Consider the following 16,121-nt stretch of genomic DNA (forward strand, 5'->3'; position numbering starts at 1 on the left):
AATCGAAAAAACAAACACTCAAACCCACAAAAATACCCAAACCTCCAAGTCTATGGTTAGCGGAGCAAATAAACTGGGCAATTCTGGGGGAAAGCGCCAGATGTAAAGCAGTCACCATGGAAACCAATGCTCCACACGTAAACAGCACTCTGGCCCAGACCCAGGCTCCAGTATTGTGGTAATAAATATGTCTCCCTACATTTGTTGAGCTCTGAATGCTAGAGATAAGAGCTGGTGTCTGATCGTTGTCTACCAAAGCTTGATATTTAAATTTCCTCCTGTGTGGAAATGAGCTTTTAGAAATATACATGGAAAAGAAGATATATTAAGCCTTTTACATGCTGTAATCAATAATGGTATTCCCTCAGTCCCAGAAAACCGACTCGGCAGTGATGAACATGTCTAAGGTCATAACTCACTAAAGGCTTTGGTGGCTTGGCAGTACACATGGCAACGCTTTTATTATGAGCTACAACTGATTCATGTAACACGTGTTCATGGAATCTCATGAAGACAACATTACATTACCTGTTACAGACGATGATAATAACCACCAGGGCGATGAGGAAGACCAGGCCAGCCGCCGACGAGCCGATTATAAGAGGAAGTTTCTCCTGGAAGCTACTCTGATATTCAGCTTGGAAAAAAAAGAAACATGGGTTCTAATCTCTGTGCAAAAGTTTGCGTTTCGCCAAATGCAGAGCATGTTTACCGTATTTGCGTTTACAAATTGATTCTTAACATCTCCAAATGTCAAATACAGAGTGTTCGTTTTTACAGTATGGAAACTAGTTGCCATTCCTTAAAAATCTACCCCCTTACCTTCTGTCATGGTCTGAAAGTACATCTTCCCGCTGTATCGCCCGTATCCTGCCACCGTCCGCGCTCGCACCTGGAAGACGTATATAGTGCCCGCTTTGAGGCCTGGAACCACCACAGTGTTGGTTGAACTTTTTACTACAGAGGAATTGTGTTCAGTCAGGTCCTGTCAGAGACAAATAATAGATACATTTTCACATTATTTTATAGAAGTAGCAGATATCATCAGACGCTGCTCCATAAAATATGGAAATATTGCCATAATTTAATCTTTTTTATATCAGTAACTTATCCTCTGCTGCAATGTAACTTACACGGAGATGGTTTATATAGATTGAAATCTCTACGGTATTCAATATGATAAGGCAACTAACAGCTGACAGTACATAAAATGTTAACAAGATTGCTGGGAAAGGAACTGGGACAAGGTGGGAATCAGGAGACATCTGTAACTAATTACACAGGACACAAAACATTTGAATGATCGAGTCAATGAGATCTAATCATTAAATCTAATATTTAAGTTGAACACTTTGTCATACGTTAGGTAAAATGATATCTGTTTAAATATATCCTTAAATAATCTTGTGTATTGTTATTGACTATTAAGTTTAGTTTATGTTTGATATCATCTTACAGTCTTTCTTTACATTTGGCTAAGCTTTCTACGATTATCTGCCAGTCTTTCTTAATACATATTTGTGGATTTATTTTATCATGTAGCCAAACCGTAGGCGTCTCTGAAAAGAATGATTCTATAAGCATTGCGGAGAAACTATTAACTCAATCAGGCCAGATTAATTCTGCAACCAGTACAGAGGAATAGACGTCTCTACGTGCAGCCTGTACTGTTTGAGAGAAGAGACAGTCGAATAGACATTTCTATATGCAGGTGATAGCGTTACAGTACTTTATGAGACAAGACATTGAGGAATAGTTTGTATATGCAGCAGATTCTGTTAGAAGGGATAGACAAAGGTATAAACAAGAAACAGTATTTAATTTATCAGAAAATAATTTAATATCCTGCCTGCAAAGAAAAAGTTGCGTCATGTCCGAGGTATGACTCAAGACCTTCCTCTGAAACAGATGTTCAAACAAAGGAGAGCAAATGTCTGAGATCAAAGAGATACGACCTAATCTCCGCAACCGATGTCCGCAAGATTTTTACAAGTTTTAATAGGAAGAGAGTTTAACTCTTCAAATTCCAGTAAGATAAGCAGTTAAAGAGTCTGGCTTCCCGTTACAGGTTAACATGTCTTATTAATGGGGAGAGGCTGTAGCTGGTAAGAGACGGGTAACAAAATCTTTTCGCAGGAGCCTGGCTGTAACATTGCAATAACCTTATTGAAGTCACAATCCTATGTGAAGCTGGTCACTAGAATGTTTCAGTGAAGCCATGCATGACGTGCAATGAACATCATTCAGACGTTCTAACACCTTCACATAACATTGGTTACGACAGATTCACGGAACACCTTCTGGAAGAGCAATTTTATCCCGGGACACTTACTGTCCGTTCAATCAGGTAAAGACGTTCTGACCCACAGGCATCTGGTAGCAGGAGAGAGAGTGGCAAGGCAGTGTCTAATGCCTACTGCTTCTACTCTTTGTATTCAAGTACAGTCTGGGGAGAACATTTACTCTGCATTAACGCAGATTCTGGGGAGACGATTCTCTCTGCATTAACGCAGATTCTGAGGAGACGATTCTCTCTGCATTAACGCAGATTTTGGAGAGACGATTCTCTCTGCATTAAAGCAGATTCTGAGGAGACGATTCTCTCTGCATTAAAGCAGATTCTGAGGAGATGATTCTCTCTGCATTAAAGCAGATTCTGGAGAGACGATTCTCTCTGCATTAAAGCAGATTCTGGAGAGACGATTCTCTCTGCATTAAAGCAGATTCTGGAGAGACGATTCTCTCAGCATTAAAGCAGATTCTGGAGAGACAATTGTCTCTGCATTAAAGCAGATTCTGAGGAGATGATTCTCTCTGCATTAAAGCAGATTCTGAGGAGACGATTCTCTCTGCATTAACGCAGATTCTGAGGAGATGATTCTCTTTTACAGAAATCAGGAAAGGGTAATTTACGACAACTGTAAGGCACAAATGTTTGGAATTTTCACTACTTTCTAATTCAATTGTATCCTACAACAGGTTGCCTCTGGTTTAGCTCCCTGTCAATCATTATAAACTCTCAGGGTTAATCACTAAAAAGAGAATTTAATGTGAATTTCACATTCAAGGTAAACATTGCAGAAATGGAAACATTCTCTAAGTCAGCAATGTTTCCAATTTGGCTGCTCTGGCCTTAAATATAAAATTCACTTTGAATTCTCACGTTGGTAAATAACCGTGTCTGTGTTTTGCGTGTGGCAGACAGCACAGACAAAGCATATAGAGAAGGGGAGAAATTAAACTGAAAAATGTTTCTATTTCCTCTCCTCATTTGTGCCAGGATCAAAATGGATTGTGGTGGATTGTGGTGTAACTTTCTACATAATGTAAATTTAAAAATAAATGAGGCATCACATCAAAAAAGTTTGACCCAAGTTATAGGGGATTTTAAATGTTTTACGGTTTCCGTCTAAACTCACAGCTGTCCTTTTTTTTTTTTTAATTCTTTATTTAGGCCGTGACATAGTTCATAGCACATGTATGTAAGGCTTACGCAGAAGCCAACATTGGCATAGTAACATTTTGCTTGACTTATACAGCAAGTACATTCTAGACTATGTCACAGTTTTGTAGTTCATAAAAACATAAAGAAAGAGAAAACTAAACATAAGAAGTGCCTGGTACATTTCGGCCGAACAAGTTTCAAGAGGTGGTCATGCTCCTCAGTGGAGCGGGTGTCCATATAGGAGCTATATGGTACATGCCTTGCTCCACATTTTCCATGTCTTTAGTGATCAAGTCATGCTGTGCATTTTATGCTAAAAGGGAGGCAGTGTATAGAGGATGTTGTGTAGCTCACGTGGCGTTGTACAGTGTGCATACAGTAGTATTTTATGTCGTCTCTATGTCTCTGCTGTATTCCTTGTGCATTTAGCAGTTGAGCATTTAATTACACTGTTTTCGGGGATTACCTCTGTGTATCCTCTGCTCCCTATATGAGTCGTTTATTGCATGCATGATCAGTCAACATTTTGAAGAGGAGAGAAGAAAAGGGTTGAAACGAGAGGTAATAGTAGGTCTAGTGGGGGGGGTTGGGGGGCCAGGGAGGGATTGCAGCCGTCCCGTGGAGGTTTGTCGCTGTTAGCTAGAGTGCTTGACTGTTTGTTTTCTGTCAGATATAGCTTGAGCCTTAGTGTGGTGTTTGTGAGTGTTAGCGGTTCATGTAGTCTTCCCATGGCTCCCAGATTTTTAAGAATAGCAGGTAGGTATCTCTGAGTTGCACCGTGAGCTTGTCCATAAGATGGGCTTCTTTTATGTTCTGTGTCACTCTATCCATGTGGGGCATATCTGTGTGCAGCCATGTCTGTGCCACGGCCCTCCTGGCCGCCAGGTTAATTTTGTTGACTAATTTTTGTTCTTTGTGTGTGAGGTCGTCCAGTGGTCTTGCTATGAGGAATGTCCCTGGCTCAGGTGTAATAGGTTTGTGTAGTACAGCTGCCAAGAGGTTGGCAATGTTTTCCCAGAAGCTTTTTGCGTTAGGGCACGTCCACCACATGTGGAGATAGGTTCACTTGTCCCCGCACCCCCTCCAGCAAGTGTCCGTTGTTGTTTTTCCCATTCTATATTGTTTGACTGGTGTGGTGTACCACCTCATGAGTGTTTTATAGCATTGCTCCTGGTGTAGAACGCAGATGGAGGTCTTTGCCGCCGCCTCCCATATGTCCTGCTAATCCCCGCTTTCTAATGGGTTTTGTAGTTCTGATTCCCACTGTGCCACGTACGCGGGTGTCTGTGCTTCGGTTGATGGTGCACTGAGTTGTGTATATAAGAGCGTTATGAGGCCGGTCCGTGGTGCTTCCCTGGCGCACAGTGTTTCAAAAAAAGTCGGTCTGGCCATAGCTGCTATGCGAATGTGTGGTTTTCTGGCGAAATCCCTAAGTTGGATATACCTAAAGTAGTCTTTCGTGTTTAAAGGGGCTAACGTTTTTAGGTTGTCAAAGGATCGGAGTGTGCCCGCGTGGTAAAGCTGATGATACCTCTGTATGCCCGTGTTCTCAATGTTTCGGAAGTCTTTAGCCGTGAGACCGGGTAGGAAAGCTTTGTTTCTGAGGTATGGGGTAAGGGGAGACGTCGGGTGGGATAGAGCATATTTATGTGTCGTGGCGTCCCATATCCTGATGAAGTTCAGGATGGCCGGGCAGGCTGTGCTTAGGTCAGGTCTATCGGTTCGGGGTACCCATATCCAGTATTGTGGGAGGTCTGTATTCATGAGCATGGTTTCTAGGTCTACCCATCTGTGTGTATCTGGCTGTGAGTACCATTCTATGATTTGTTGGGCTGAGAGATAATAGAGGTAGTGGGAGTGTATAGTGTCTGTCTTGCTATTCTGTGTCTCTTGCGCGCCCAAATGAAATCGTCTATTGCCGTTTGTAGCGGTTTTAAGTCCCCCTTAGTCACCTTTATCGGTAGTGCTTGGAAGATAAATAGCAGTCGGGGGAGGAGGTTCATTTTGATGCTATGTAATCTTCCAATCCACGAGATGGGTTTTTCATGCCATTTATCTAGGTCCCTTAAGAGGGTGTTAATGATTCTTTGATGGTTCTCTCTATATAGTTCATTGGGGTTGGCGGTTAATTTGACCCCTAGATACTTAATGGGTCGGGGGCATATGTTTAGGTTCATCGCTTGTTTGAGTCGTTCAATGTCCGTCTCTGTCAACCCTATCGGCATGCCAACTGACTTGGCCAGATTAATCTTATATCCCAAGACTTGGCTGAATTTGTCCAGGAGTGTGAAAAGGTGTGTGATCGAGCGTGCTGGGTTAGTGATGGTGAGGAGTATGTCGTCTTCGTACACGGATACCTTGAACTCTTCCGTGGCTATTTTGATGCCCGTTATCTGCTGGTGGATTCTTATGAGATGTAGCAAGGGTTCTAGGGCCAGTATGAATAGGAGCGGTGAGAGGGGGCATCCCTGACGTGTGCCATTTGTGAGCTTCAAAAGTCTTGGTGTTGCGTTTGGTATCACCGTCTGCGCCCTTGGGTTGGTGTACAGGGCTTTCACAGCTGTTATAAAGAATTCAGGCATCCGCAGTTTGCGTAAAAGCGCAAACATGTAATGCCATTGAACTCTATCGAACGCCTTCTCCGCATCCAGGGAAAGGATCAGAGAAGGCGTCCGATTTTCCCCTGCCCACCAGATGAGGTCAGTAGCTCTTCTCGTGTTTTCGTTCAGTTTCACAGCTGTCCTTTTAAACCCTATTAAATACTGACTCAATTATTGTCCAAAATGTTTGTTTCCAACAGCTTGTTTACACAAATGCACCTGTAAAATGGTTAAATGTCTACCGTGTTTCTATGCGATTTTGGCAAGATTATTACACTGTTTACTAGACTAGTGCACAAATTCTTTGCAGCCGGTACGAACAATTCAAATTCCTTCTAATCTACGTTGAAACAAATTGATCTGTCCGGGATTTACCTGCAGAACTCTTTCAGATTAAAAGGAATTTGAATAGTTCGCACCAACGGAGAAGAATTTGCACACAAGTCTAATAATAAAAATTTCCTAAATATTAGGTGAACCGGACTAGGAGGTGGAACAATGACCAGCGATTGATTATCTTAATCCCTTCATTATCAAAGATCCTTCTTTCCCAGCAACCTAGTCTTTAAAGATCCTTTTAGAACAAAAAAACGGTACCCCTAATGACAGTGGGTGCCATGTTTATTGCGACCTTTATGTCGTGACTGCTTGAAATATCACTGGTTTATAAAGGTTAAAACCCCGAGTGGTATCACCCGAACCCCTCGTCAGCCACTCACCTTCTCATAAAAGAGCAGCTCATAATCTAAAATGACGCCATTCGGCTGGTCCGGTTGTGACCATGATAAAGTAATGCTGTCCACGGCCCGGCTGACCTGGTGCATGATGGACACACTGGATGGAGCTAAAAAAAATAAGGAAAAGAAAGTTAGGAGAAGATACATGATAACAATATTGCATAATAACTGTAAAGAGAAAATAGATGGCAACAGAGGGGAGATACAGGCCCTTTGCAGAATGAGCCCCATGCGTGTTTGGAAATCACAGAAGCAGAAAAGCCTGCTCTCTCTCAGTAACGGGCACCTGGCTGCCCTGCTTTATAACTTGCTTGGTGTTCGTGTTTCTGCGTTCAGAGCTGTCACTTTCAATCTGAGTGCTTGCCCTATATGCTAGGTCTTGCAGAGCAGAGCCAGGCTCAGTGACCCGCTCACTCCTCATTGACCAATATATTTCATGCATTATCCTGCCAAAAAGAGCACAGATTTGGGGACTTGCTCGCCCCACAGCTGCAGAGTAATGGCTGGATTCTGAGAGGTCCATTGATTGCTGTATGAACGCTAGATAACCTCAGGCTTTTGACATTGGGACAGTACAAGAACCTGCGGTCAAGGGGCTTCTTTTAATGGTGTGTTACTCTGCAGGCACAAAATGTTTTGCAAATCTAGAGAGAGCAAATCCTGCTAGCTTAATTAGCCACTGTGTGGAGTTTTCTGTTCTGATTACTTTCCGGTGTCCCAGATCCACAGTGCCCTGGTCTAAATATGGCAAGGAAACTTTAACTACAACCCCTCACAATGTCATTATCAAAACAATCTACCTGTTATTTTCATTGGCCGGTGATGCTTCAGAACCCTAGACATAAATGTCCATGTCTGCCTGAGATTAGTGTGAGTTATAATCCCAAGCAGCAGCTGCCAACATTTAAATTCAGCACGATTATAAGCAGAACCAATGATAGAAAACCTAAATACTGTTGAACAGTAAACATATTGCCGTAACCCTAACCCAACCCTAACACATTAACCCTAGCCTAAAAATATAATGGCACATAAAATACACTTTTTGTCTCGTAGTTTTTGTATTTACATTATATATATATATATATATATATATATATATACGGTATATATATATATATATTTTTTTTCTTTCTTATTTATAAATGTTCTCTGCTCCAGTGTACAATATTTACAATAAACGTGTAAACTGGGATGGAAATCCCAATAATCAGAATTTAGAAATACACATGCAGGACGGACCCCACAGCTTTACAGTTTCACGAGCTGCTGCATACATCTTTAAATATTTTACGGAATAAGGATGTTTGTACAAGTGAACGCACCATTACATTAGGGCTGTTTATAGATCTGTACTTTACAAAGCGTTACAGAGCCCGCTGTATGTTTGCAATTACTGTCAGTCTCCTAAATTCCACACACATGTGCTGTCTCTGAACAAACAAACCATGTTTGGGGGGTTATATGTAAATGTCCCATGTTCTCTATACTTGACCTGTGCACATGACACTGTACCTGGAGGCACTTGGAGGGGGGCACTTATTTTACTATGATGTTTTTTTACATTATTTAGTTCTGTCGGTTTAGCTAACTTCATGCTTTGTGACAATGGACCTAAAAATTGAAACATTACCAGAAGGATAAAGGATATAGTATTATGTTATACCGGGGGAGCCTCCATACTTTAATACGTGTAGTCTCACCATTTCATTAAACTAACATTTACGGTACTCTAAAAAACAATACAAATCTTATATTCATATTTAGCACGTTTTGCAATGACTTCCAAAAGGGTACAACCCATAGATACCACTAAATGCAGGGTATCTTCTGGGGTGATGCCATGCTGGTCCTGTTTTTGCTCCAATTTTCAGTTCCTGTTTTCGACCATTTCTTGTGTCTAGGAAGTGAAATGCAGGCTCCCTTGGAGCGACTTGGCAGGTCAGAAACATAAAAAAAAAATCTTGTGAGGTATATATTCTGGTTTCCAAAGAAGCATCCAAACATTGTTTGAAAGTCTATACAAAAACCGATGACACAACCTGTTAGGGAACTCCACATAGTCCCCTTTTTTACTGTAAACTTCCTCTGCTGTACGTGGAATCACCTCTCTTCAAGTTTAAAAAGGCGACCTCTTGTCCTTTGAACAGTTATGAAGAAATTACCAGATCTATGCCGGCATATTTTGTATAATATTATCATATATCCCCTCTGAATCGCCTTTTTTTCTAAAGTAAACAAGAATATTTTAGCCTGTCCGCATAACTAAAATCTTCCTTTCCCCAAATTAATTTTGTAGCCCACCTTTGCATTCTTTCTGCCTTAAAACAGGTAATCTCGATTGCACTACAAATTCAAGGTAGGAGGATTCTTACCATTGATTTATATATGAGCAAGATGACATTTTTGTCCCGTGAATTAATAATGCGTTTCATGAATGATGGTGGGTAAGCGGTCTCTAAATTAGTTTTGAGCTCTTTGGCTGGATCGACCATGTTTACAAGTGAGATCTAGGGGCTGCGATACTTTACTACACCATACATTTACCTCCGCCATTTTCACAATTTAGGAACTATGCTTTATATCACGACACATTGGTCCTCTCCCCACACTTCCCTCTTTCACTTGGCTGCAAGTCAATCTTCATCTCATCTGTCCATAAGAAAATATTTCTTAGTACAATTGGGTGTTAAACTTTTTAGCAAACTTTAACCTAGGCTCAACCTATGTTCTTGAAGCTTATCAGAGTTTTATATTTTGTTACTATGGCACTCTTTTCAATATATCCTATACCCATGTCTATATAAGTCTGTCTGTATAAAGACCTACCTACCTATCCATCTAATATATGAATCGGTCACACAAGCTTAGAATGCCTTAATCTGATAGCCACAGGGATAAGGGACTAGCTCAAAGCATCCCATCTCCTGGCTTTATCATCCAGCTGTGATCTGAGTCCAAGATTTTCCCAGAGAATGCATGTAGAAAATGCCTTTGTTCTGGTTGTGCGATAGCAACACGAGTAACTCTCAATGAGTTGTACCCGGAAAATTGCCTTAAATCCCCGGCGCCGCAGCCCAATCCTGTGTCAGTTCCTAGATATACAGTGACTCACTGGGCTTAGAGACTGCCCCCTGCTGGTAGCCCCTGCAAAATGTCCTAATTATTAGGAGAGCACAAAGACTGACATAATGATATTCTTTTCTCGGTCTCACGATTCTACCACGAAGGACTGTGAGTCGCATTGATATCCCGCAAAATTGGCAAATCACGTCCGGAAACATGCTGAATTGGGTAACTGCGGGTTCATAGTTTTAGGACTGAAGTAAGAGTTCATCTTATTGGTGATTTGCTTTTTAAAATAGAAGGTACAGACTATGGAAAGGGTAAACTATGAATCATTTGTGGAGAAACATAACATTCCCTTTTAATCTCACTGCCCCAAAATGCTGTGTTATATCCAGGGTTTCCCTGCTTCCATATAAGTGGACCTCATTTAAATTGATTGATAGCTAATGAGTCTGAAACTTTTCCTCCGGGGGGTGCAGATTTAATCTGTCACAGAGGCCTCTGGGCGGAACACCGGATCTGCCTTTGTACATGGGATGTCACTCGTACTTTACATCTCTGACAGTACAGGTGTTTGCTTCCTCACCTGTCTCTAATTATTCTTGAAAGAGGAATTTACAAGGGTTGAGAGGTTGTAAGTACATAGTTTCTGCATGTTAATGCCTCGATTTTACAAAACCCCGTCATCCTGTCTCTGAGAAGATCTCAGGACCTCCGCCCCTCTCTGCCTCTTGTTGGCTACATTTTTATCTTACTGTTCTAGCGAATGTGTCTGCTTTGTGCGTTTTGTTTTAACAATGTGCAAAGAATTAGCACCAGGGTTTGTCCTCAAGGGCGATGTGTTAGTGTGGCCCAAAGCACTGATGTATGGTCTGTGACCATCTAACGGAGTCGTGCTGAGGGACAAAGCATTGAATATACAATGTCTGCAGACTGGCTAGCTTCCATCTTATCTACACCATCTCTAAGCTCATGCATACCCATTGAGAAACCAAACTAGCCTGCACACTTTCTCAGGTTTCTCCCAAGATCCTCTCTGTCTGCCTTTTAAAATAACACCACTTCTTTAAGTAGATTTAACTGTATGCCCCCACAGCTGCCATACTCCGTAACCCTTCTGCCCCCTCCACACGGTTCTGAGGCCTGGTGCCTGCATGTGGCTGGCCCCGGGGGGATATATATAACACAGGTTTTTATCAGTTGATCTCCAGAGGGTATGATGCTGATCCACAAACTGATAACTAGACTTTAAAGTAAATTTGATGGGTTGGAATTCAAATTATTTTACATGGGATACAAAATGGATGCGGGGTAAACATCTCAAGTCATTCTGACATTGTTACTATATAACAAAAAGCACTATTATTAAAATCTGACAACATGACTGTGGTAACACGTCTATGGTGAAAGGCCACGAAGTCTAGCAAGGGCCCAGTTAAAGGGCCATACTAAAGCAACTCGCTTGCTATTCCCTTCCTAACATAAAACACTGAGAGAGAGTGAGGGCAGCTGGATGTATCTCATCAGGACCCACTCCCCCTGTCTGGCCTTCCTCCCCCCCCAGCCTTCTCTCATCATCATCAGCCTGAAATTAAAGAGGGAACAGCTGCAAGTTTTTTGCCTCTTCACGAGATCCCCTTTGACAAAATCTCCGTCCCTCGGGTGTCATGTTACCAACCTGGGAGATGAAGGCAGGGAATTCTGGCATTTTTCAATTACCCCAATGCGTAGAGCGACGGGGCACATGGAGGGTTAGGGTCAAGGGGCTCTAGCTTCGTAAGATCGTATGCCTGGGAGACACAGCAAGGGTGCAAGTCCCACACATGGAGGCCATTACACGTCACATGCATCTCTGTATGTTCACCAACAGACCAACATACATGTGTAAGAAATGAACAGACGCTCCAGGCAGACGGTCAGTTTATCATGACCTTATGGCCGGCGCATATGCGTGCATAAATTAAAGAAATACAAAGATTTTATGATATACTGCAAAAGATGCTAGATGTTATATTTGCTATTTTAGATTCAAATGTAGGGTGGTAATATCCGAACTGGAAACAAAGGTGTTTTTAGGTAATTCCCCCCCCCCCGTATCTGTAACCAGATTAAAAGTAACAAATTGCAGACAGACGATAGGGTTCCAAGAAGTGAACTGGGAAGGAGGTGAGACATATCCTATTCTATTCAGTAGCATCATATTCCAAATTATATTGGATTAATATTAGGCTCGCATAGCTAACCAGTGATTACAGATAAGGTGGAGGTATTTTCCAAATTAATGGGCTACATTTTGCTATTCAGCTGTTAATGCACTACAGCTGGTGTTTAATGAAGAAACCTCACATTATCTGAATAGCACACAGAACAAAAAATACTAAATATTCATTGGACATGACCATAAAAAGGAATATTCAGTTTTTCACTAATTCAATTAGAATGGTAAAACTCCAGTTCTACCATAATTACAACTTGGCTACTTTTGTCTCAGTTTTGCCATCATATTTAATTCACAAATATTTTAGAAATGAACCCCAAGGTTCTCCTGAACCAGTACTAACTTGGGATTTGTGAAGAACTGACATGAATTTTTCAAATATTATGTCAATCCAGCTGGAGATTTATTTCCCTATTTTTGACTAAAATTTGGAATGCTCTACTCAAACTTCCAGAATTTCCAGTTTAGCGTATGAACACCAATGTCTCCAATATTCTGATTATAAAAGTCTCTGAGTGAATTTGTCCTCTCCCTAATTCTCACTGATTTGATGATCTGAGCTGTATCCAGAAGCGTCCAGTAGATGGCGTCATTACTGAGGACGCTGGGGAAGCGATTTATTAAATGGACGAGAGTGCAAATGGAGACAGAATAAAGCTTGCATGAGCGCCGTGTCTGATACAGGATGATGAACATTTCATCTCCCGGCACAGAGACTTTATACACAGGGCTCATGTTACGCAGTCTCTCGGCACGTATCCGAACCCCTTGCTGAACTGATCTCCCACTAATACTCAGTTAATTCCGTGCTGCTCACGCACAAAGATCGATGGATTTTGGATGTCTTATTTTTCATTCTTCAATCATTTGAGATTATGCCACACTATGCGTTTCCACTCATATTTTCTTTGGAAGAGACACCTTCTAGAAGGACACCCAAAAATCTAACTCACGCTCAACTGGTCAAACTCACACCGAACTAGTCAACCTTCCATTCATCCAATGTAACTCACACTGAACTGGACAACCTTCCATACGTCCAATCTAACTCAAACTGAACTGGACAACCTTCCATATGTCCAATCTAACTCACACTGAACTGGACAACCTTCCATACATCCAATCTAAACTCACAATGAACTGGAGAACCTTTCATTCGTCCAATCTAACTCACACTGAACTGGACAACCTTCCATTTGTCCAATCTAACTCACACTGAACTGGACAACCTTTCATTCGTCCAATCTAACTCACACTGAACTGGACAACCTTCCATTCGTCCAACCTAACTCAAACTCTGTGAATAAACCTCATACTCAGTCAGAGTAGCTTTCATTCATTTATTTTCTAGACAGGAAAATCCATCGATAACAGCAATTCATTTGGGATCCCTCATTGAGTAGCTGATCTGCCTCTGCAGCATATGAATTTTACACAGTGCAGGGCAGCACTTTTTATGTACTGCTCAAAAGCATGAAATAAACCTGGAAAAAAAATCTAGCTCACACTCTAAAATCTGTCTCGCACTCAAAAAATCTAGCTTGCACTCAACAAATCTAGCTCGCACTCAACAAATCTAGCTTGCACTCAACAAATCTGTCTTGCACTCAACCTCACATTAATACAGCTTACTTATAATATTTCTACATTAATAGTACAAAAACCTCACAAATCTAACTAATCTAACAAGAATTTAACTAATCTATCATAAGTAACTAATCTAAGTCACACTTAACTACTGTGGTCAATGATAAGTAACCAATCTAACTCATACTTCTATTTCATGTTTTTCAAGATCAGAGACAACATGGGTTTACTTCAGGGAGATCATGCCAAACTAATCTTATTGATTTTTTTGATTGGGTAACTAAAATTATAGATCAGGGTGGTGCAGTAGACATTGCTTACCTCGATTTCAGTAAGGCTTTTGACACTGTTGCACATAGATGGCTTATCAACAAACTACAATCTTTGAGTTTGGATTCCAATATTGTTGAATGGGTAAGGCAGTGGCTGAGTGACAGGCAACAGAGGGTTGTAGTCAATGGAGTATATTCGAAGCTTGGGCTTGTCACCAGTGGGGTACCTCAGGGATCTGTACTTGGACCCATTCTCTTTAATATTTTTATTAGTGATATTGCAGAAGGTCTTGATGGTAAGGTGTGTCTTTTTGCGGATGATACTAAGATTTGTAACAGGGTTGATGTTCCAGGAGGGATAAGCCAAATGGAAAATGATTTAGGTAGACTAGAAAAATGGTCAGAGTTGTGGCAACTGACATTTAATGTGGATAAGTGCAAGATAATGCATCTTGGACGTAAAAACCCAAGGGCAGAGTACAGAATATTTGATAGAGTCCTAACCTCAACATCTGAGGAAAGGGATTTAGGGGTGATTATTTCTGATGACTTAAAGGTAGGCAGACAATGTAATAGAGCAGCAGGAAATGCTAGCAGAATGCTTGGTTGTATAGGGAGAGGTATTAGCAGTAGAAAGAGGGAAGTGCTCATGCCATTGTACAGAACACTGGTGAGACCTCACTTGGAGTACTGTACACAGTACTGGAGACCCTATCTTCAGAAGGATATTGATACCTTAGAGAGAGTTCAAAGAAGGGCTACTAAATTGGTTCATGGATTGCAGGATAAAACTTACCAGGAAAGGTTAAAGGATCTTAACATGTATAGCTTGGTGGAAAGACGAGACAGGGGGGATATGATAGAAACATTTAAATACATAAAGGGAATCAACACAGTAAAGGAGGAGACTATATTTAAAAGAAGAAAAAATACCACAACAAGAGGACATAGTCTAAAATTAGAAGGACAAAGGTTTAAAAATAATATCAGGAAGTATTACTTTACTGAGAGGGTAGTGGATGCATGGAATAGCCTTCCAGCTGAAGTGGTAGAGGTTAACACAGTAAAGGAGTTTAAGCATGCGTGGGATAGGCATAAGGCTATCCTAACTATAAGATAAGGCCAGGGACTAATGAAAGTATTTAGAAAATTAGGCAGACTAGATGGGCCGAATGGTTCTTATCTGCCGTCACATTCTATGTTTCTATGTTTCTATGTACCCAATCTACCATACACTGAGATTATCTATCATAAGTAACCAATCTAACTCACACGTAACTAACCAATACGTAACCTAACTCACAAGGGCCAAATTCCTATATAAAACGTAGTATGTAGTATCTCCTACTAGATACTATACTATTTTCTGTTGAGGAATAACACTGCAGTGTGGCCTCCCAGTTTCCATTCAATCAGACTAATATGGATTTTACCCCAGGGTAGGGTAGGGAGCGCAGGTTGGGATAGGTGTAAGCAAACACAGTTGACATTCCAGGCGGTGACAGACAGCTGAATTTAAAGTGAATTTCAGATCTTAGGCCAAAGTAGCCAGTCTGGAAGCATAGCAGGCTTGGAGAATTTTTCCAATTCGGCTATACGGACCTTAAATTTGAAATTCACTTTAGATTCAGTGTTTACATTTTAGTGTCACATCATTTCAAAAATACAAAGCAGAGTGAATCTGTGTCAGTCGGTCTTTGACACATACAAAGAGAGCGCCACTAGGGCAGGTTTTATCCACATCGAACCTATATCCTGACACCGTGCCCCTTCATCCTAAAATATATACCCCTACAACCTGAGAATGTGCCGCTTCATCCTAAAATATATACCCCTACATCCTGACAATGTGCCCTATCATCCTAAAATATATACCCCTACAACCTGAGAATGTGCCGCTTCATCCTAAAATATATACCCCTACATCCTGACAATGTGCCCCATCATCCTAAAATATATACCCCTACAACCTGAGAATGTGCCGCTTCATCCTAAAATATATACCCCTACATCCTGACAATGTGCCCCATCATCCTAAAATATATACCCCTACATCATGACAATGTGCCCCTTCATCCTAAAATGTATACCCCTACAGCCTGACAATGTGCCCCTTCATCCTAAAATATATACCCTTACATCCTGACAATGTGCCCCCTAATCTATCCCTAATTCATGCTTGATGCTGACAAT

At 41.2% G+C, this 16,121-nt stretch overlaps 1 protein-coding gene across 4 annotated transcripts in view; it reads right to left on the reverse strand.

Annotated features, from left to right (window-relative positions):
• EPHB2 (EPH receptor B2) overlaps window positions 1-16,121 on the reverse strand; it is a 200,120-nt gene that overhangs the window by 17,143 nt on the left and 166,856 nt on the right. For all 4 annotated transcript variants that reach the window (XM_063436983.1, XM_063436982.1, XM_063436981.1 and 1 more), the window contains exons 6-8: window positions 6,765-6,889; window positions 823-985; window positions 529-637 (exon numbers count right to left, since the gene is read on the reverse strand). In XM_063436983.1, coding sequence (XP_063293053.1) covers window positions 529-637; window positions 823-985; window positions 6,765-6,889 — 397 coding nt within the window. The remainder of the gene's footprint in view (window positions 1-528; window positions 638-822; window positions 986-6,764; window positions 6,890-16,121) is intronic.

Source organism: Pelobates fuscus, chromosome 11, assembly GCF_036172605.1.
Source record: "Pelobates fuscus isolate aPelFus1 chromosome 11, aPelFus1.pri, whole genome shotgun sequence".
NCBI classification, from domain to species: domain Eukaryota; kingdom Metazoa; phylum Chordata; class Amphibia; order Anura; family Pelobatidae; genus Pelobates; species Pelobates fuscus.